We start from the raw sequence: 23,310 nt of genomic DNA, 5'->3' as shown, positions 1-23,310 counted from the left end.
CATACTCTAAACATTGACTAGAATATTGTAATTTCATGGGATTTAAAATCTCATCCCATCCCACCTTTAACCTATATCTCTAATTCAACGGATATAACCTTAGATAAATACCAGTGCTCTCCCCATGTGTTGTACGGTTTCATTTTCAAATATATGTTATTGTTTCTTATTTTAATTGTTCACTTTTCATATTTTGACCAACTTTCTTATTAAGAATAATATTATTTTTCAATTATTGAATCAAATTTTAAACAAATTAATATAATATTCTGCAATAGATATTATATTAACATCTAATTGAATATTTATTGTTATATTTTTTAGGTTCATTATTTGTTATATTATAGCTTGAGTATTGTAATTACTTTTAAAAATCATAATAACATTTACTAGGAACATATTTAGTTTTAGAATATTAATAGTGTTTATTAGACACATGTATTACATATGTAGTACAATTTACAATATAATAGTACTCTAACCCGTGCATTGCAGGGGTTTGTTTCATATAATAGTTATGCATAATTTTTAGAGATAAATTTACTTCTTATGAATAATAAGAACTTTTCAATAAAAATTAAAAGTTTGGGATTATAATTCTAATATATTTGTCTAATTTTAAATAGTTTAGGACAATTTTGCTATTGATTCTCTTATTTAAAATAGATTTTGTACTTATCAAGCATGAATATTAGGTGAATTCATTATAACTATGAAGTGCAAACATACAATCTTAATTATATATATTTAAAATAATAATTTATGAGATCCTTTGCTTTCTTTTATAAATTTTTTAGGTTACTAATTATTTCATTTAGTTGTCAATATAATATAAAGATGTATTAAAGATATTACGTTGAAAAATAGAAATCTCGAATTGCAACATATATTTTTCAACCTGAATCAGTGTTGTACGACATAGACTACCGCTATTTCCTAAAGTACAACAAATCGACATTACTAAAAGTTGAAATATAATTAAATCTTCTAAAAATTAACACGCTTTCTAAATTTCGATAAGCAAACAAAAAAAAACGCGTTTTATTAATAAATCTTCTGAAAACAACCCAACCTATACTCTATTATATGCTGACACATTGCTTAATTGGCAGCCATATAAAGACAAAGATTGAAGGATCAACATTGCATATAGTAGTAGTTCGCAATTTTTAGAGGTAAATTTACTTTTTTATGAATAACAAGAAGCGGGGCCATTTCCACAACTAAATTTACTAATTCCACAACAATTATTGGTTGCTTGACTGTACCGCCCTTATTCCCCCCTTAGGGTAAGTCTTGAGGTAATAATAATATTACCTCATATTTTATATTATTACCTAGGTAAATAAAATGATATTATAGCTATGTTGCAATATTTTTGGGAGAGAAAGGAATGGATATTGTAAGATATTTTAATTTCAATTTACAAGATAGTGTGAAAATTACAGTAAGGATAAATTTAAGTGCTTTGAAATTGTTTTGTTGGATAGCTGTGATCCCAGCAGTAAGTCACGAGGAAAGGCAGTGAGATCATTGATCAGCTGCGACCGTACAGCACCCAAAGGCACTTAAGGTTAAACTTACTATCTTCAACTTACACAAAATTTTATAGAAAGTAATTAAGATGTTTGCACAATTTAGAAAACTCTATCGTCGAAGATCTAGTGCTACTTCGGAAATTAGTAGTATTTACTCTTTTCATTTCGCTCAAACTGAATTTTCTACACCAACCACGGAAACGAACCAAGATCTTCACAACCCACAAGAAGTTCAAATTGCGAATATAGAGCAAGATTTACAAAATTGGGATATTCCCAAGACTAATAAAAAAGAAATATACGAAATTGGAATTTTTGATTTTTTTTCAAGATTACACTATTAAAATGGTTGAAAAGTCAATATCCATCCCGAAAGAAGGTGCTTTTCCAGGTGATTAAACCTTGATTAAATATATAATTATTTTCAGTGACATGTAATGTTATAAAAGTAAATACATTATTTGAAATATTGTTTACGTGAATATTGAATTAATTACATCGTATACTCTTCTTCAACATCAATTATTGTTGTTTTGATTGTCACTTTTTTATCCTAAAAAAGTGATTTTGTTAAATTTAAAGATCTATGAACGTCACATATCATATATACCTGATCATCTGACTCCCTTCTTATTTCCTTGAACTTTGTTAATGTTTTTCTATTGAATAATATGTGTAAAATTTGATATAGAAAAAGAAAATTGAAAATTATTGGCTATAAATCAAAATTCTAATAATATAAATGATGATGATGATGATAGCATGCAAAAGACTATTGAAGTAATAAAGATATATAATTACGGCAAATAAATCAAAGATATATAATAATAATAATAATATTTAAGAGTTTATTCCTTGATGATATAGGAAATCAAATATATATATAAATAAATATATATATATATATATATACACACACATTCAAATAAAACACGTTTAATTTGGTCAGGACTCCAATGTGAGAAAATCTATATATATATATATATCAGTTATATATAGATATTGTTATATTATTAGGCAACTTATTTAGCATATTATATATTAGAACATATTCTAATGGAATATTATGAATATATTATATGCAATTACATAACTAGGGAAAAGAAATCAAATAATAATGCGGGAACTAATACTGTAAGATGTTACATAATATATAGTTTTCTAATTTAAATTTATCGCGTTAAAATTTATTCGAGTTATTTAGCCAATGTATATAATATAAAAGTGCCTTATGGAAGTATTACGTGAGAGCTTCATATATAGGGCATAGTAATATTTTGATAATATTACTAATTACCATCCAGTTGGAAGGAGATAACTGACGAAAATAAATAAAAGAATAATAGGGCAACTATTTCTCAATGATAAAAATTATTTGTTTCCAATATAATACATTACCTTTCCAATAATCGTTGAATTTCCGGGATTTGTATATTGGCATACAGTTGGGGGGCTGCAGATGTTGAAAAAGTGTATTGTCCTGTGTTTTTTCAATGAAGGGGTAACTTCAAAAAAAGAATACGAAAGATGTAATAATTTATCCAAATTAATTTATTACACTTGGAAGTTCCTTCACGATCGATGATATAATGACAAATGATGGAACGTTCCAAGTCCTCATTCAAGAATATGCTTCAAGTGGTTCCTCCAGGAGCTCCCATATTGTCGCCTTTACTTTGTTATCCCTAAAATATCAATTTTTAAATGAATTTTTAATAATTGTATCATGAATATAAATCACTGATCAGTTAAAAAAATTAAGTAAAAATAATACTCGAAGAGTAATAGCCCAATATCTATTTTCCGAGTAAGGCTGACTGCAATTTTAACTTTTTCATTATCTCCAATAGTGTAGAGTTTCCCAATCACATTTGGAAGGAAAATACATATAAGCTATAAGTATCAACGAGTGGTTGGATCCGCTGGTAAGCTGACAACAAAGAGTAGGTTAGGTCCAGGGTGTAATTCTCTCAAGGGTCGGCATCTAGGGTTTAATTTGCGGGTCTCAGACCGTACAATACATCGTCCGGTGGACTAGCTGATTGCTACGCGCCGAACACTATCGACGGCAAAAAAAAAAATGAAGATAAAGCAAATTCAAACTATAAAAAAATACCCACAAAGTTGTTAATCTACTCGTTAATTGAACATTCATGTCATAGTTTCTACTTTTTATTGTTGTGTATCAACAAACTCAAACTTATATCGCTAGTTGGGTAATTGGGTTTCTTTCAACTCGATCAGTAACGTTGTTAGTAAGAACAATATCATTATGTGGTCAATATTTCATTGATACTATAGTTATCTTGAAATTTTTGACGGTGCATAAACCTCCTTACTTAATCAGGTTTAATGAAAAAAAGAAATCATAATTCCCTTTGCTTGCTTACGCTGCGCTCCAAATTATTGTTCTCCTTTAAAAGATCTACGCACTATATTCAATTGAGATTTTTCATGCGATACATATATACACACACATAAAGATCATAGGGGTCTAATGCAATCGGAGCCAATATATATATATTTGCATATATGATACAAACAGCATCTCTACATCTATATACATCTATATACATGTATGCATATATATAGTCAATATACATGTATGCATATTTATAATGCAAATGGCATCTCTGCATTACAATATATATTTATATTTATTATAATCTATTAATATATTCTCTGTTGGAGTTATATGGATATAATCTTTATATTCTGCTACGCAAATATACCATTGGGTTATAATTGGATATAATCTATATATTATACTATGTATAACTAAATAAGAAAATTTCATGAATTGTTAATATATTTAATAGAACATTTTTACCAGAGAATATTTTTTATCAAAGAATATAAAAAATTTCTTACTATATAAGTGATTGTGTGTCAAAACGAAAGAGTTTCATTATATATTTTCTCTAATGTGACGGCGTGAAAATTCAACTAAAACTACGTTTGATATTTTTTATTATGTGTTTACCGTTTAGGTGGCAATTCAATTTGATTTTATATTTCATATATATATATATATATATATGGGTATAGATATAGATGTCATCTTAATAGAGGTTTCCATGACCTGGATGGCAGGTGCCTCGTTAATATAACTTGGCGATTCCACGTGATTACATCCTATTAGAAACATACCACATATGACATGATATGGTATGATATGATTTCATGCCGAAAATCTTAGATCCATACTTAAACATTAGTAATGCAATTATGTGCTATAAATGACCATATATTCTCTCCCACTTGTATAGAACCCGCATTTACTTAATTTCATGTCGTATCATGTTCGGGTTTTTTTAGATGCGGCCATTGAAGCAAGCCGCCCTATGCAATAGCCTCTCTCACCTTTCTCTCTCTACGTCTCTCTTTCCCGTTCCGTCTTCTCACCTCGCCACCGTAGTAGTCTGTTTTTTTCCCTTTTAGCTGAGATTTTTGTTATTCTCTCAACAAATTCTCTCCTCCTTCCTCCTTTATTCCCTCTCTCTCAATTAGGGTTTCGTTTCGTTCGGCTTTCACCTTCCAGCTTCCTTCCTCGATTACTCCACTTTGTCCATTTCCTCCGCCACCTCTCACCTCTCTCTCTCGTCTGGTCTTCAATCGGTTCCCGGAATTGAACATGGGTTTTGCTTGAATCGGCTTGGGGACTGGCAATTTCGCACTTGCTGCTGCTGCCGCCGCCGATTCGAGGATCTTGGAGGTCTGATTTTTGGGGCGGAGGTTTCTAGGGTTTACGATTGCAGGATCCGGTAATCCGTCTGTGTGAGATGCGAGACGGAGTCCGATCGTCGCCGGGAAGCGCGTGTTGAACACGCGACCCTTCCGTTTTGAGGGGCCGTTTCGTAATTGTATGGAAACTCGGAGCCGGAAGCGGGCGGAGGCGACCTCATCAGCCCCTTCATCGTCTTCCTCGCAGTCAGCTGCTGCTGGTCCCACCACCCGCTCCGCCAAGCGCGTCCGTCTCACTGCATCCTCTGCGCCCACCGCCCCTGCTACCCGCTCTCGAGCCGCCCGTTCCCGCGACGCTCGACCTCCACCGCCTCCTTTGCCTGCATCCATGGACCCGACCACCGAGTCATCTGGTTCCCGCCGTGACCGTAGAAGGAACAACCCTGAGAACTCTGACAAGGGCAAAGAAAAAGAGCATGAGGTTCGGGTCAGGGACAGAGATAGAGATAGGGACCCCGAGAGGGGCTTAGGCCTTAACATGGACCGGGAAGGCAATGAAGACGACGATAATGACAGTGAGGCTGGGTTGGGAATTATGAACCATAACTTGACTTCAGCTAGCAGTGCCCTTCAGGGCCTACTGAGGAAGCTCGGAGCGGGATTGGACGACCTTCTCCCTACAACAGCAATGGGGTCCGCTTCATCCTCCCACCAGAATGGACGGATCAAGAAGATCCTCGCTGGGCTCAGAGCGGATGGGGAGGAGGGGAAGCAGGTGGAGGCACTGACTCAGCTCTGCGACATGCTGTCAATTGGGACTGAGGACTCGCTTAGCACCTTTTCTGTGGACTCATTCGTACCTGTGCTTGTGGGGCTACTCAACCATGAGAGCAACCCCGACATAATGCTCCTTGCTGCGAGGGCTCTCACACATCTCTGTGACGTGCTGCCTTCGTCCTGTGCTGCTGTCGTGCATTATGGGGCAGTGTCTTGCTTCTGTGCAAGGCTATTGACAATTGAGTACATGGACTTGGCTGAGCAGGTGTGCATCTATTGTTAATAGAACAAATTCCTGTAGAAGTAGGAAGTGATGAATTGCCTCGGGGCTGCTGGATTATTCTGCTTGCAGTTCACTTAGAAATTGTTAATTTATGTCGGCTTTGTGGTAGCTTGTTGTATTAGAGTTGCATCGAGTACGATTTTATTTATTCTGCGAAAATAGGTCAGACCTTCCACATTCTAGGGTACTGCATCTGCGTCATTGTGTGCCTTGATTTTGCAATGCTCGTTTCATGATTGTGTCTTGAATCGGGAATATTGGTTTGGTTTTTTTTTTTTGTTGTGTATGTGGTACGTGTGGGTAATGATTGCTTGAATGATGAATATCCAGGTTGTTTTAAACTCGTTCATGTTGTGAACTCCCAATCAGATCATACTGACGAGAGGTTTGCTTCTTGTCAATGAAACAGTCTCTTCAAGCGTTAAAGAAGATCTCTCAAGAGCATCCTACTGCCTGTTTGCGAGCTGGTGCACTGATGGCCGTGCTTTCATACCTCGATTTTTTCTCCACTGGAGTGCAGGTTGCTGACTAACTGATAGTTTGAACTTGAATTTTTAGTTATTATATTTCCGAGTTAGCAGAAAAGATATATGCCGACTACAGTGAGGACCCCAATTCTTCTGTAGTGTTACTGGAAATTTGAACTCTATACTTGTCGTTCTTGTTGATAAGTTTGTAATGAGTTTGCCATCTCAAGTATTCTGATCAAGCTCCCTCTTCTTTTTTATTTCAGAGAGTGGCACTGTCTACAGCTGCCAATATGTGCAGAAAGCTCCCTTCCGATGCAGCTGATTTTGTGATGGAAGCTGTTCCATTGTTGACAAATCTTCTTCAGTACCATGATTCCAAGGTAGGTTATATTATTGATATCATGATTCATGAAATACATGAAAAAGTATTTCAATCAGTTCTTATTCTGATTATTTTATTTTATTTTATTGTTCTTGGTGTAGGTCCTAGAGCATGCTTCTGTTTGCTTAACTCGAATTGCCGAAGCATTTGCATCATCTCCTGATAAGTTGGATGAATTGTGCAATCATGGATTGGTTACACAAGCTGCTTCACTTATCTCGTCGAGTAATTCTGGCGGTGCACAAGCATCTCTCAGCACTTCTACCTATACAGTAAGCACAATACCAAACTTCACGTTGACTTCTTTTCTTATTCTTAAATGGCAGGTTTTGATATTAGTTATTTGCAGGGTTTAATCCGAATTCTCTCCACTTGTGCAAGTGGGTCCCCTTTAGGAGCCAAAACCCTGCTTCTCCTTGGCATAAGTGGCACCCTTAGGGATATATTGTCGGGATCAGGTGTGTCTGCTAATGGTTCTGTGCCACCTGCTTTGAGCAGGCCACCAGAGCAGGTAATTGGTTCTTTCTTTTAATGGTTGTATTATTGATAAAGAGATTCAATTTCTCTCCTTTTTTTTTTGCTGGGAAAAATGCATAGAAATTTTTTTGCTGCATTAAGCTCCTCATTCAAATTGAATGACGATGTAAGAGTATTTCTGACATATAAGCAATTTCTGGCTCAAGTATATCTCGAAGTTGGTTTTTTTTTTTCAAGTTGGTTTTTGTTGCTTAGAGCAATAGGCTAATGCTCCTTTTAATTATTAGATCAATCTTATGCCACTGAGCACAAGAGATAAGTGTAATAATTGTAGTTTAAACTCAAATAAATTATGTAGATGGATCTGTCTGGAGTCATTGTTACTGGTAGATTGATGTCCAAAATATTTTTTTGCTTTTTATTATCTCTGGTAAACTTTGTAACAGAAGAGTGTGAAATATGTCCTTATAATATATTGGCTGCATATTCTTGTATAGATTTTTGAGATTGTAAACCTGGCAAATGAGCTGCTCCCACCACTGCCACAAGGAACAATATCTCTTCCTGCTAGCTCCAATGTATTCATCAAAGGTTCAATGTTGAAGAAGTCTCCTGCCTGTGCTTCTGGAAAAGCAGAAGAAACCAATGGCAGTTCTAATGAGATTTCTGCTCGCGAGAAATTATTGAATGAGCAGCCTGAACTTCTAAAACAATTTGGAATGGATCTGCTTCCTGTCCTAATACAGGTTAGATTTTGGTGCACTTATAGCATAATTGACTATCCGTACTGTACGTTTTGCTGTTATTAATCACTAGCTTCTCCATTAATTGTTAAGCAGATTTATGGCTCAAGTGTGAATGGTCCTGTTCGCCACAAATGTCTCTCTGTGATTGCAAAGTTGATGTACTTCAGTGGTTCAGAGATGATCCAGTCATTGCTGAGTGTAACTAACATATCCAGGTATTGAATCCATTCAGGTTTTGACATATTCATCTTTTGAAGTATCTAAAGCCTCATGTACTTACCTCTACTTTCTTGAAACTGTAGTTTTTTAGCTGGTGTTTTAGCATGGAAAGATCCACATGTATTGGTTCCTGCGTTACAAATTGCCGACATTCTGATGGAAAAGCTTCCCGAGACTTTCTCCAAGATGTTTGTCAGGGAAGGTGTTGTTCATGCTGTAGATCAACTTATATTACCGGGGAACACCAGTTCTGCGCAAGCATCCACTGTTGATAAGGATAATGACTCTATAACTGGATCATCATCTCGGTCTAGGCGATATAGGCGGCGTGCTGCTAATTCAAATACTGATGGCAGTTCTGTAGAAGAACCCAAAAATCCTCTTACGATCAATATTGGTTCACCGCCTGGTTCTGCAGAAGTTCCGACTAGTTCCAGTCTCCGGACAGCTGTCAGTGCTTGTGCTAAAGCATTTAAAGATAAATACTTCCCTTCAGATCCAGGAGCTGAAGAAGTTGGGGTCACGGAAGATCTTTTACATTTGAAAAATCTCTGCATGAAACTGAATACCGGTGTGGATGACCAAAAGACGAGAGCTAAGGGGAAGTCCAAAGTATCTGGGTTTCGCCTTGCTGATATTTCTGCTGGTAAAGATGATCACTTAGCAGATGTCACTTCTGAGATGTTGGCAGAATTGAGCAAGGGAGATGGTGTGTCTACTTTTGAATTCATAGGCAGTGGTGTGGTTGGAGCTTTGCTCAATTATTTCTCTTGTGGGCATTTCTCCAAGGAGAGAATTAGCGAAGCTAATATTTCCAAGCTTCGTGAGCAAGCATTGAAGAGATATAAATCATTCATTAATATTGCCCTTCCATCTGGTGCTGGTGAAAGGGCTGTTGCTCCTATGACTGTTCTAGTTCAGAAGCTTCAAAATGCTTTATCATCCCTAGAGCGTTTCCCTGTGGTCTTAAGCCATTCATCCAGGTCATCTGGTGCAAGCGGGCGCCTCTCTTCTGGCCTCGGTGCATTATCTCATCCCTTCAAGCTGCGTTTGTGCCGTGTCCAAGGAGAAAAATCAATTCGTGATTATTCGTCAAATGTGGTGCTGATTGATCCACTGGCAACTTTGACAGCAGTGGAGGACTTTCTGTGGCCCCGAGTTCAGCGCAGTGAATTAGGTCAGAAGTCCTCAGCATCAGCAGGGAATTCGGAGCCGGCGATGCCTGCATCAGGTGGTGCCACTCCATCGCCTTCAACTTCAACACCTGCTTCTACCACACGACGCCCTTCCACTAGGTCCAGATCTTCTGTAAATATTGGAGATAGTGCAAGAAAAGAACCAACTCAAGAGAAAAGTGCAAGTTCATCTAAAGGGAAGGGTAAAGCTGTCTTGAAGCGTTCTCAGGAGGAGGGTAGAGGACCTCAAACGAGAAATGCTGCTCGCAGAAGGGCAGCCCTTGACAAAGATACCCAAATGAAACCTGTAGAAGGGGATTCTAGCTCAGAGGTATGTTGTCTGGTTTTAGAAATTGTGCACAGATTGATGTCTAACACAAACTTATGGGGAAAAGCTGCTAAGATTGTAAACTTACATGACTAATAGGGATACTGTTAGACGGACATGCTAATTATGAAATAGTGTGTTCTGACTTTAAGTGACTTGAGGGATGGTTTTTGCATTAGCTGATAAGAGAAGAGAGTTTGACACAGCTTATCCTTTTGTTTTATGGCCGACATTGAAACAAGGTGTCAAAAAAGGATTGAAAATATTCCAAAACTTTTATCATGAGCCTGTTCAACGGAGGTGCAGAGACATTCACTTTAAATGGGTCTATTTTTGTAAGGCTTTAGTTTGTTTGTGCGGTCTTCCCCAGTGGCCACCCCCATCCCCATCCAGGGTTGTTCTCTGGTCTGATTTCATTGATTGGGGGAGGGAATTTAAAATTGGGGCTTAGCAGCATATTCGGGGATGCAGCTAGAAAGCACTGTTGGTCAATGTCTACATATGTTCCATGGCATCCTTTAATTTGCTAAGCGGCTTGTTTTTATCTTCTCTTTTTCTTATGGTATGGAAATGTGTAATGCCATCTTTCTATTTGTTTTCTTTCTAATGTAGGATGAGGAGTTGGATATATCTCCTGTAGAGATTGATGATGCTCTTGTCATTGAAGATGAGGACATATCTGATGACGAAGATGATGATCATGAAGATGTACGCTCTTTAATTATATTTATTAGTCATTATCTTTACTGGTGCATCTATTTGACAGTTTAAGGGGCAGTTTTGCATGCTTTTGTGGCTAATTCATACGTTCTCCTGGGACTTTCTCTGCTCTTATGTATTGTGCTTCTCCAATCTTTATATGCTCCAATCATTTTGTTTTGTAGGTCCTACGAGATGATTCTCTTCCTCTTTGCACTCCTGATAAAGTACATGATGTGAAGTTGGGTGACTCTGGTGAGGAGAGCTCTATGCCTCCAGCAACAGCTGAAAATGCTGCCTCAGGATCCAGTAGCAGAGCTGCTGCTACTTCTCGAGGCTCAGATTCTGCTGACTTTAGGAGTCCCAACACTTTTAGTTCGAGGGGAGCAATGTCCTTCGCTGCAGCTGCCATGGCTGGCCTTGGATCTGCTAATGGTCGAGGTTATAGAGGAGGCAGGGATCGCCATGGGCGGCTTTTGTCTGGTAGTTCTGGTGAACCTGCAAAACTGATCTTTTCAGCAGGTGGGAAGCAGCTTAATAGGCATTTGACCATCTATCAGGCTGTTCAAAGGCAGCTTGTGCCGGAGGATGATGATGATGAGAGGTTTACTCCCAGCGACTTTGCATCTGGCGAAGGAAGTAGGTTCTGGGGTGATATTTACACTATTACATACCAGAAGGCAGAAGGTCAATCGGATAGGGCATCATCAGCTGGGGGGTCATCTACTTCCACAGCTTTGAAGTCTACAAAATCCGGCGGTTCTTCCAGTTCCAACTCTGATGCGCAGTCAAACAGGGTATCGCTTCTGGACAGCATATTGCAGGCAGAACTCCCTTGTGAGCTCGAAAAATCTAATCCGACCTACAATATCCTGGCACTTTTGCGTGTTTTAGAGGGCTTAAATCAGCTAGCGCCTCGGCTGAGAGCCCAGTTAGTGCGTGATAGCTATGCAGAAGGAAGAATTTCTAACCTAGATGAGCTCAACATCATTGGTATGAGGGTTCCTTCCGAAGAATTTATTAACAGCAAGCTCACTCCCAAGTTGTCGCGACAAATTCAAGATGCACTCGCTTTATGCAGTGGCAGTCTTCCGGCGTGGACTGGACAGTTGACCAAAGCCTGCCCATTCTTATTTCCATTTGAAACACGTAGACAGTACTTCTATTCAACAGCTTTCGGTCTATCTCGGGCGTTATATCGTCTCCAGCAGCAACAGGGTGCTGAAGGTCATGGTTCAACCAACGAAAGAGAATTTCGGGTTGGCCGACTGCAGCGCCAGAAAGTCCGTGTCTCGCGAAACCGTATCCTGGATTCAGCTGCGAAAGTGATGGAGATGTATTCTAGTCAGAGAGCTGTTCTTGAAGTAGAATATTTTGGGGAAGTTGGCACTGGGCTAGGTCCTACTTTGGAGTTCTACACTCTTTTAAGCCACGACTTGCAAAAAGTTGAGCTAGAAATGTGGAGGTCTAGTTCTTCATCCTTGAAACCCTCAATGGACGTTGACTTGAACGAACAGAATGATGGAAAAAGTGCAGAACCAGCTGCTGGTAATGGAAATATTGTCCTTGCTCCTCTTGGGTTGTTCCCACGTCCCTGGCCTCCCAATTCCGATGCTTCTGATGGTAGTAAATTCTCAAAAGTGATCGAGTATTTTCGACTGATTGGGCGTGTAATGGCCAAAGCTCTTCAAGATGGACGACTTTTGGACTTGCCTCTCTCCACAGCATTTTACAAGATTGTGCTTGGTCAGGTAGCCATTTTGGTAGAATCTGCACGTTTTAGTTTATTAATTTCTTTAGCAATCACCCAGAGAAAAGGTAAAAAGAAAGAGAAAAAACGAAAGAGAAGCCTCTTTCCTGCAGAATTCAAGCCAAATAATGCTAACCATGTCATTTGTTTCAGGAGCTTGATTTGCATGACATTCCATCTTTAGATGCTGAGCTTGGGAAGGTTCTGGAGGAACTCCATGCAATTGTTTGCAGGAAGCAGTACCTAGACTCAGCTGATGGTGATAATCGTGATGCGGTGGCAGATTTACGTTTTGATGGAGCTCGACTCGAAGATCTGTACTTGGATTTTACTCTTCCTGGTTATCCTGATTATATCATGAAGCCAGGGAATGAAACTGTATGTGACTTTTAATGTAGCATGACTTTAATGATTATTGATCTTTTTGTCCGCAAGACTCTAATCTGCTGTTCTTTTAGGTTGATATAAATAACCTGGAAGAGTACATATTGCTGGTAGTTGATGCGACTGTTAAATCAGGAATAGCACGTCAAGTGGAAGCATTTAGAGCCGGTTTCAATCAGGTCTACAACTTCTTCCAATATGTGATTTATTAATGTTTGGTCTGATATTTGTGCAAGTATTTATTGGCTATAGTACGCTATATTTGAAACAATTTCTTAGTTGGTTTTTCACGCGACTTTTTTCTTGTTTACTGTTTTGACTTTTCAAGTTATTTTGATTTGCTATTTCTTGTTTCCCTCTTATATGTGGTTTATGTGGATCAGGTTTTTGACATTTCGTCTCTGCAAATATTTACACCACAAGAGCTGGATTATCTGCTATGTGGTCGTAGAGAGCTGTGGGAGGTAATTTGCAGGGTGACCTGTTCATTGTGCAAGACTTGAAAAAAGTCTCTGCTATTATCTGCTGTATTTATTTATTTACTTCTTAACCAACTACATGCACAGGCGGAGACGCTAGTAGAGCACATAAAGTTCGATCATGGCTACACAGCTAAGAGTCCTGCCATTATCAGCGTATGCTTCTAGTCTCTGAGCTCAATGAGTATTTTGTGGATGAAATTTATTTTGAACATTTTGGTTGGTATTTTATTTTCTTGAAGCTTGTTTTTTCGATTAATTGGACGTTTTCGCTCTTCAGTTGCTTGAGATTATGGGAGAGTTCACACCAGAGCAACAGCGGGCCTTCTGCCAGTTTGTGACTGGGGCTCCAAGGCTTCCACCTGGTGGATTGGCAGTGCTGAATCCAAAGTTGACAATCGTCAGAAAGGTACGGGCTTCTAAATGTTTAAATGGTACTGAAATATCAGAAAAAGGAAGCAAAAGGAATATCCAAATTCTATTCCTGTCGTCATATTAATGCACAGTTGGTCCAACATTTTTTCTGGACCTACGCGTGTTTTTGTGTATGTGAGGCTGGGCTGATCTTTTCCTTCACATATTTAGGACATGAAAACTAGTTGAGCAGTCAGGTTAATTTGTTCATGAATTTGCACATATATATATATATATATATATATATATGCTATATGCATGAAAATAAAAATTGGTCTGCCTGTTCTGAGAGTATACTCTATACACATTGTCTGTTTTCATTTTTCTCCCCCCATAGAAAGCAATTTAATGGCGGTGCCTGTGAAATCTAATTGCTTTTAAAATAGAACATTCAGTGGTCTTTGTTTGCTTGCTGCTGCAGCACTCATCGACTATGAGTAATGTACCAGTCAATGGAAATGGGCCTTCAGAATCAGCAGATGATGACCTACCAAGTGTCATGACTTGTGCCAATTACTTGAAACTTCCACCATATTCCACCAAGGTACTGCCTAGCTATGAACACGATAATCTGCTGTTACCATCTATCTCTGGCTCTATCTTAACGTTGTCGTCCCATGTCTTCCACAGGAGATAATGTACAAGAAATTGCTGTATGCGATCAATGAAGGGCAAGGATCATTTGATCTCTCATGAGACGTTTTTGAGGACTCTAACCCAGGCGGAGGTTTGTGAATATCAAGTTCTTTTGCCGATATTGTTTCGATTATATCCTTCTCCTGGATGGTTTTTTTGGTCGGATCGGAAGTAGAAGATCACCGTGTTCTCCCATTCTCCCCCAAATAATGAATGGCCGATTCTTTCGTTCCCAATTAGCAGCATTCTTGAGGTCAGTTATATCTTAGGAGATTATAGATTTGTGAAAATTCCTTCCTTTTTTTTCTCCCTGCATATATGAATCCGAATTGCTTGTTGTCCTGGAGTTGCTAAGATGTTGGTTTCTTGGATTTTTCAGGTAGTGAGCACCACCGTACTATATTCATGGTCTTAGAGCGAAGGAGAAATGCAGACTACTCTTCCCTTTTTCTCAGCTGTGTCAGAGAGCCTGTAAATAAAAGTAGCCCCCCAACCTCCATTTATTTACTGTTTTGCCCCCTATCTTTTGTGCTTTTGGGCCCCGCTCAGTCTGAATGAATTATTTTACAAGTGAATGTATGGCATAAAAAAGTGACTTAAGGAAAATAAATGTATGATTCGAAATTTCCAACATATCGTTAGGCATTCGTTCTCTTTAGCTCCCTTTCCTTTTATATCTTGTGCAGCAGATTATCGCGTTTGGTTGATGTCTTGTGGAATCTCATTCAGATTCAGTCTGTCGAAGTGAGTTTCTGTGTTTGCTTGGGGTACTATGGTTAGAGAAGATTGGAGGGGAGAGGGGGGAAACGGCTTTCCTCCAAGTCACGAAGTCCTAATATCTCCTATCAGGTTGTGACGACCTCATCCTCTCCTCTCGTTTTCCTTACTAGATAGATCAAATCTATGAAGGTGATGTTCAGAAATGCTTGAAATGGAAAGAGAAATGTAGTTTCTATGGTACTGGCATCGATTTAAGCTTTTCCATTGAGTTGCACGTGATGGTTGGCTTGGGAAGGTTCACCTCTCATGGCGGGGAGGCCTTGAGGGTGCAGAACCGAGTAGTCTCGGGTATCGTAGTTCAGGAGGCCTTTGAGGGGCAAAGCCCCTGGGTTATCTCTGGTTGCATTGAAATGCTATTGTTCTTGGACTAAATGGACGCAGGGACTAGGAAGAGGATTTTAGGACGATGGCGTCTGATCATAGTTTTATGAATTAGATCCTTTTCCAGACCAAGCAGGCTTTCGAGAACCGAAGCATAGAGATATTCTCACGCGCAGTGAATTTGGTGAACAGAAGAATTTGATGCAGATGGAGGACCTAAAGCGATGTATTTGCAAGCTTCTGTTCTTCGACTTCTCGAGTTCTGACCTCTGGACTTCCGTTCATGATCAGCAGCTTCACTTCCCATCCCTACCCCTCCCTCAACTATAATGTAGTTAGATGGCCAAAGAGAGTTGAGTCGGTGAATCTTAACTGACCAAAAGTGAGTTCGAATCGACTGGCTCCATCAAATATTACCTGAACATCTACAACGTAGGTAGCCTGAAAGTCTGAAAGCTATGTTTGGATGGCTCTCCATATAGTAGGACTGCAGAACAAGGTGACTTTTGAATAACTTAATCGATCTGTTGCGAATCAGGAGCAAGAGACGTCGCATGAAGCTCGGTAGCAGACAGAATCGAAACACAACAGCTGGATAGTGAATAGTTTGCTGATTTTAGTAATACTTATCAGCGTTGCCCCGACTTCCTGCATACTGCAGATGCGACCATCCGGTGCCTAAGCTAGATATTCCAAATTGCAATGCGAGACAAAAGGGGCCGAGGGACATCTAGTCCAGCCATCCCCAGACAGGCTGCATCTCACGACATTCAGGGAAAGCTCAAATGATTGGTTGGTCGGGGACGCTTCACTTTACAAATCGAGGCGGACTCGCGACTATTTCTTGTGGAATCACTGTCCATGAGGAAAAGTAAGATCGTCATTGTTATGTCTCTCGGTACTCCTCTCAGTTTTAGGCAATGATGTGCTTCCTGCTAAGAGCAATGGCTCCGGTCATATGTAAGTTAAGAATCGGCTTCTAATCAAAAGACTAAACAAGCTCTCGTTAGCCCAATGCTCAGTGCAAACAAATTCGAAACTGCCAACAATTGTTTGCTGTTTTCCAATGATATATTCGCGAGTTTGTGTTCTTCAACTTCTCGGGTCGTGAATTAATCCCAACTCTTGTTGTGGTCTCTTGATCAATGACTTCACTTCCCTTCTCTAACTATCATGCAGTTAGCTAGCCAAAGAGAGTTGAGTCGGTGAGTCATACTTAAGACAAGTGAATTCGAGCTTATAGACTCGATCAGCCCGACCCAAACACCCAAAACTCGTCCGTGCATGTTGAGGATTTAAAGCCAATGAAGGGCACAACGGGATAGTTCCATTTTATTTCTCAGAGATCGAAGTGGACAAAATCAATGGAGGAAGGGGATGGGGAAGAGATGAAGGACAGGGTAAGAAAATTAAAAAAAATATCATTTATGCATATATATATATATTTTTTAAATTAAATTTTCATTTCATTTCTTAATTAGAAGAACGAACATAATGAATTTTAATGGCAATGCTAAAAGTCTACAATTCAAATAATTCCTTTTTCCCTCTTAAACCCAAATAAGCTGCCTTTCCAATCTCTCTAAATGCTTCTCTAGTGGGAGCATCTTGCTTGAATTGCCAGAGTCTTCATGAGATCGGGGCACCCGTCTCCGTTCTTGTCGAACAGATTCCTCTCGATCGGTACCTCGCAGCTCTCTTTCCCAAGGCAGTGCTGCACAAACATCACGAGATACAAGATTTTACGATCGATGATGATGTAATTGGAAAGGACAAAGAAATGTTACTTCGGATGTGATTGAGTCAGCAGGCTTACCTTCTCGACGACTTGCTTGGAGATGGCAGAGTTGCACTTCCCGATCATAAAGTTCCCACAGGAGCCAATGGGGTTGCCAAAGCTGGCAAACTCGATGGCAACGATCCTCTTGTGGTTGGCGCACTGGAGCCGGGCTGCCGGCCTCACCTCGTCCACAATGGGCCTCATGTTTCTTTTCTTAACGCCCCAGGACTTCACGTTCGGTGGGTGGTTCTCAGCTATGAAGCTGCAGATTGTGTCCCTATTCACGGTCAAGATCTCGATTGATTCAGGGTTGCCACCTTCCTCATCGAACACCACAAGGAGGTTATCAGAAGGCTTGATGAAGGCCCTCGGGATGTGGTACCTGATGATTTGCAGAACCGTTAGGGATTTCTTGCAGCCTAGGTAATCACTTGCAATAACTGTTCTTCTTGATTTCACTTACTCGGATTGAGAGGGCTCAAGGAGAGGGGACAGATATGTGTTCCAGTATCGCCCGATGCTCTTCCCATTCACCCAGACCATTCCCTTAGTCATGTTCGGGAGGCGGATAGCAACTGGGTCTTTTCCTTCCGGAGCATGGAAGTACGTCTGGACAACAAGGATAGACACACCGAACATTCAGTTGTCTTGTATATTTTCTCATCACGTAGAACATGAAGGTGCAATTCATGTTTTCCGATCAATACCTTGAACCAAGAAAGAGGGGGTGAAACACCCTTTGATTTGGTCCATTGGACGCGGTGGGATCCTCCCTGAGTGTATGCCTTGACCTTCTCCCCATTCAAACCGACCTGCACCATAAGCCCGGACTTAAGCTCGTGATCATTATTCTATAAACTTGATATACGGAATCTCGGGGACAAAATGCTGATTTAGGAGACTCCCGTGATACCTGGTGGCCCCAGCCGTTAAGGGTCAAGTCCAAAGTTCCGGTGTTCAAACCTAGGATTGTAACGAGACGAGGACCTGCGAAACGGTGTTCCATGTAGGCTCCACTGTCCTGCAGAACACGAACATTGATGACTCATCACTTGTATGGGGATATCAATACTTCAACATGTTCAATCCATTCATAAATATCGAATTGATTCTTTACTGGGAGTCCGATTGTCAAGGCCAACAAGGATATCTGGTTAGCCCCAGGGCGCAAGTTGATTGGCTTCTGGAACACGAAGCTCTTCTCAATGTGACTTCCATGGCCAGTTCCTGAAACATTATTGACTTGCTTGATAAGTAAATGCCGAGCATTGAACCAAATATAAGATTTCTCTTCCCCTTCTTAATATGTATGAAGAATAGATGTATTACCGATGTATTTGCCGTTCACGAAAGCAAGCAATGCATGACCAAGACTTGCCACTCGGAGGATTGGCATAGCGCCCTTCTTGAATGGCAAATCGGTAGGATTCACCTGCAAGCTGTGGCCACATTTCATGCAAAACAGGTCAGGTTTAATCTACTAATAAATTTTTGCCGTGATTTAGTGAAACATGTCCGGTCCTGTACTTACGTAGTTGTGTACCAAGCATAATCGGAGGTATCCTTGTTCAAGCTGTACAGCTCCTTGGGCGTCTTGCTATCCACGGAAATCTTGGAAGTATCAGGAATCACCTCAGATGAAACCTCCCACTTCATACTGTTGGCTTTCTCGGATCTGCCGAAGTTCCTCGAGTTGTGTTGGGACACAATCTGAGTTTATCGGGAACAAGTTTAATATTCAGCTTCGACATTCACAGCAGAAAATGTGATGAAACCAGGGGAAGTACAGGGAATTACAGTGTCAGTGTTGAAGACAACAGTCTTGCAGTCGGGCAGGATGCTGATCGATCGTGGGGGAAGGAAATACTTCTCGCCACGGAATTCGATCTCCTGAGGAATCTTGGTGTTGTTGTTGGTCAAGAAAGCCGAGCAAGTCTTAGTCCCAGGCACCTCGTAGTAGCGAATCTACACAACCCAAAACTCTTAATTCATCACCAGAAAGAAGAAGCGGCGAAAGGAGAAACCTGACTCTAACAAACAAACAACGAGGTTCGTCGGCAGTTCCATAATACATTCTTTCACTTACCTCCAATTCATCGCTGATCTTGATGGTGTGAGGAACGCCAGAGAGCAAAGCGCCCCTGCAGAGCTTCAGAGCCTTATGCACGTCCCTCAGGTGGCTCCACTTAGGCTCCCTCTGAAGACCGAACTCATCGAGAGGAGCCTCATCATAGTAGCGGGTTGTTGTGAAGATGGAGCTCGTCCGACCAAAGTTGGTCCCACCGTGGTACTGCAATGCAAAATATCCAACCAAGAAAGGTCAGTTACTTGCTCAGCAAGAAGCCCATTAGTCAGCCAGGAGAAGTTCTATTTACCATGTAGTAGTTGGTGAGTGTTCCGTTCTTTGAGAAGAACCGAGCAACTGAGTAGGCAATGTCCTCAGCAGCCCTTTGGGATGGTGGGTCGCCCCACACTCTGTACTGAGCAGTCCAGTTCTCGGTCCACAGACTTGGCTTGTATGGCCTGTTCGGGCCGGTGAAGGTATCCCCACAGTGCCTTCCGTTGCATGCATTGATCTGAACAGACATATTAGCACTAATCAAGAGGACATTCGAGATATATATTATGGAATCGTGAAGCAAAGCCGTTGCTATGAAAAAGAGTGTCTTTATCGGTTTCATGGGGCACGGCAGAAAGCTGCTTTCCAGTGTTCTCCATTTGACGAAAACGTACCACGGGATCTGGAGCGTCGGTCTGCTTGCACATGATCCACGGGACACCAGTTTTGGTTCCCTCGGCCATGTTTCCTGCCCACTGGACGTACCGATCCCCGGCATCTCTGTATGCGCGTTGGACATGGTTGTATTCATTCTCAATCTGTGCAACACGATTTCCAAAAAGCAAAAAGAATTATGCATGATATCACACCAGTTTCGTACACGATTTCATTACAAATTACTCCAGGATTCGGCCAATACCTGAGACAGGATGATGGGGCCACCTTGTGAGGCGAACAACTTCTCGTCCTTCATCATCTGGATGATCATCTTCACGAAGTTCTCCATGTAAAACTGCAAACGATGAACATCATGTACATTTAGTCCAAAGATGGCCAAAAGTGAATTGACGCTTTGATTTGCTTGAAATTCCTACTCTTCGAAATGTGGTTACCTTGAAAGGCGGGTTGTCGGATCGGAAGATGATGTTAGGGACCTCTCTGAGCCAGTACGGAAGGCCTCTGCAAGTTGGCGTCGATAAACAAACATTAGAGACCATGTGAAGTGATTCTCATATAGGATTGATCACTGAATAGATGTAATGCCCGTGTTTTGGTTCGACATTAGGAAGGGGGCGGTGAGGTTACCCATGATTCCACTCAGCTTGGATGAAGGGACCAACCCGGAGGGTCACATACATATTGTTCTCCCCGATCAACTTGATGAACTTCACCAAGTCATTGTTCCCATGGAAATTGAACTGCAGTTTTCGACATAAACATATCAGTCTTACGAAGCATCGTTCTCGGTTCTTTTCTTTTCTTCCAAATTGTACTAAAATCTTCAAAAAAAATTTTCCAAACGAGTTCGTCTTATTACTAATTACCTTGCCCTTTTCGGGCTCGTGAACGTTCCAGAAGACGTAAGTCTGGATGACGTTCAGGCCTCCAGCCTTGGCCTTCCTGATCAAGTCCGGCCACATCTGAGCAAGAACCCCGAAAAAGAACCAAAATCAATCAAATCCGGCCAAGTAAACACGAAACTCAGAAAAACCGAAGAAATAATCCGCGTGCATACATCGGGAGTGCTCCTGGGGTAGTGGATAGACCCGGAGAAGAGGAGCTCTCTCTTCCCTTTGATGATAAGGGAAGTCCCATCGTAGGTGACACCCTTCTCCTTAGCAGCAGCAACCGCGGACGACAGCAGCAGGAGCGATAAGAGAGCGAAACAGAGCGGGCGAAGCTGGTCCTCCATACCCATCTCGGAGACACGTAATAGATGATCGGGGAGGGAATTGGTTCGGGAAAAAATTTAACGAAAAAGGAGACTTCTTTTTGTGTTCTTTAAATTTTTTTTGGTATTTTGTTATTATTATTTAGGGGAGCTCAATGGGGACGCCTCTTCCTTAACAAGGAGGAGGTACCCAGAAGCTGAAGGTAAGGTTCCATGGAGGAGAGGGAGTTATAGGTGGAGGAGACGAGGTGAAATATAAGGTTTGGGAGGAAACCTCGGACACTGTGTGGGCCCCATTCCTCCGTACTCACTGGCCCCAACCCCGACCCCGATCAGACCGGATCTCTCGCTCTGTTCTTCGTCTCTTCGCTATTTTTAGGCAGAGGTTTGAGTTGCCATACTTAACTGTAAACGACCGGGCAGCTCGGAAATGGCGTGGCGGGCTGGCCTCTGAACGCATCCACAGGCAATGGGTGGACGCCGCGTGGAGAAGCTCATTTGGGGAAAGTCAAATACTGGGCTTTGACTGTTCCAGTGGAGAGAATAATATATAGAGGTGAGGTGGAAGGGGAGGTATTTTTCCACTCTCCACACGTTTTTTTTTTTTTTTAATTTTGTTTTTTTACCCACCAATTTATTGTCATTAGTTATGGTTGTGAACGATATTACGGCTAAGAAATGTCATGGGTGGGGAGTTGATTTTAAAATTCACTTTCTATTTGGAAAAAAAAATTGTTAATAAGAGATTACAAATTTAATTATTGTTTTGAAACTATTCATGCATTTATACTATTTCTATTTTATTATATTAGATTCATGGACCTCTCTTATAACCCGAAAATAATTTACAATCTATTTTCTATTGGTCTATTTAAGACACAATTTCCATGTAATAATTTCGGAACATATTAAAAGAGGATTTTATTTCTTATGGTAACTTCCTCTTATTTCTGAAATGTATCTCGAAATACCTTTTGAGACGCTTTAGATTATTATGAGGTTCTTTTGATCATCTAAAAGAAATAACGTTTTCTCCAAATAAAGGTTATATCGCGTGAAGTATGATAAGCTTGGTGTATAGACAATCCAAATCCTCCATTTCATCAATTTATCACGTACTATCTATTCAAACATTTGGGTCAATGGTAAGCTCTTAGATTTATCTCGTAAAGGAAGATATTTTTGCGCATCTGAATTAATATTTTGCTTTAGGAAATAAAATGTTGCTTTTAAAATTAATATAGTATAGTTTCGTACCCTATATACATTATGTACAATGAAAATTCAACTCATTCGCTTTCCTTTAGACGGGAAAATACGATATTCTCGAATACGATTTGATTAATGGGCAATGTGCTCGTGAATAATGAATAATATGTAGTCTATTTCAATAGATTAATTTTTTGGATACTTATTTATTTATTAAAGTACCATTAAAATGAAAATATAAAAGTATACAAACTCATACATTGGAAAATTATGACATTACTCAATTTATATATCTCTGAGTATACTCGTGCATTGCAAGGGCTAATAATGTAATTGATTAATGCAGATATTGGAATTACTATGGAGAAATACATATATAATCTGCATATCCTTTGTTACCATAAAAAGAAAAGATAGAAATCTACGCAAACCTTCTCCACTTCTGGAGGATAAACCAAACAAGACGAATCACCAAATGAGATGTAATTATTAAACTATACTGCACACTGAATATTATCTAAAATGTATATTTTACGTATTCGACATTCATTGAAAACACCTTATAATTTGAGATAAAATGACACCACAAAGTGATTAGTCTCTAGTAATAGACTGACCCTAATCAAGCCATAAATTCGGTTTTTTGAAAGTTGAAAACTGTCCATTATCCAAACCATATAATTTACAGTTGAATCAAATCGTACAATTACGTTTTCAGTTAACCAAATAATAGATTCCTCTTATTTTGGGCTATATTGCCCCTAATGTGTCATGAACAATTTAATTATCATATATAGACTAATTTATTCATCGAAAATGTCACATAATA

At 39.9% G+C, this 23,310-nt stretch overlaps 2 protein-coding genes across 2 annotated transcripts; one reads left to right on the top strand and one right to left on the bottom strand.

Annotated features, from left to right (window-relative positions):
* The first annotated feature begins 4,860 nt into the window (after positions 1–4,860).
* On the top strand, positions 4,861–15,074 carry LOC116197151 (E3 ubiquitin-protein ligase UPL3). Its single transcript, XM_031527196.1, has 18 exons — positions 4,861–6,264; positions 6,692–6,802; positions 7,016–7,132; positions 7,236–7,406; positions 7,484–7,645; positions 8,109–8,357; positions 8,451–8,572; positions 8,660–10,082; positions 10,692–10,787; positions 10,964–12,529; positions 12,682–12,906; positions 12,987–13,091; positions 13,296–13,376; positions 13,479–13,547; positions 13,672–13,800; positions 14,227–14,349; positions 14,436–14,694; positions 14,821–15,074. Exons 1-17 carry the CDS (start codon positions 5,404–5,406, stop codon positions 14,499–14,501), a joined length of 5,676 nt encoding a protein of 1,891 aa, XP_031383056.1. The 5' UTR covers positions 4,861–5,403; the 3' UTR covers positions 14,502–14,694; positions 14,821–15,074.
* Positions 15,075–16,982: 1,908 nt separating this feature from the next.
* On the bottom strand, positions 16,983–21,541 carry LOC116197855 (beta-galactosidase 13-like). The gene is made up of 17 exons (XM_031528109.1): positions 21,117–21,541; positions 20,926–21,021; positions 20,687–20,799; positions 20,494–20,560; positions 20,301–20,393; positions 20,056–20,199; positions 19,698–19,898; positions 19,409–19,612; positions 19,120–19,287; positions 18,854–19,032; positions 18,652–18,761; positions 18,440–18,549; positions 18,236–18,343; positions 18,030–18,134; positions 17,786–17,931; positions 17,359–17,704; positions 16,983–17,256 (listed from the first exon to the last, which is right to left on the bottom strand). The coding sequence occupies exons 1-17, from the start codon at positions 21,297–21,299 to the stop codon at positions 17,137–17,139; spliced, it is 2,493 nt and encodes an 830-aa protein (XP_031383969.1). The 5' UTR covers positions 21,300–21,541; the 3' UTR covers positions 16,983–17,136.
* Between the last annotated feature and the right edge of the window lie 1,769 nt (positions 21,542–23,310).

The sequence above is a fragment of the Punica granatum genome, chromosome 2 (assembly GCF_007655135.1).
Source record: "Punica granatum isolate Tunisia-2019 chromosome 2, ASM765513v2, whole genome shotgun sequence".
NCBI lineage: Eukaryota > Viridiplantae > Streptophyta > Magnoliopsida > Myrtales > Lythraceae > Punica > Punica granatum.
Note: the sequence above shows the minus strand (reverse complement) of the source record. Positions and strands in the feature narration are given on the sequence as shown.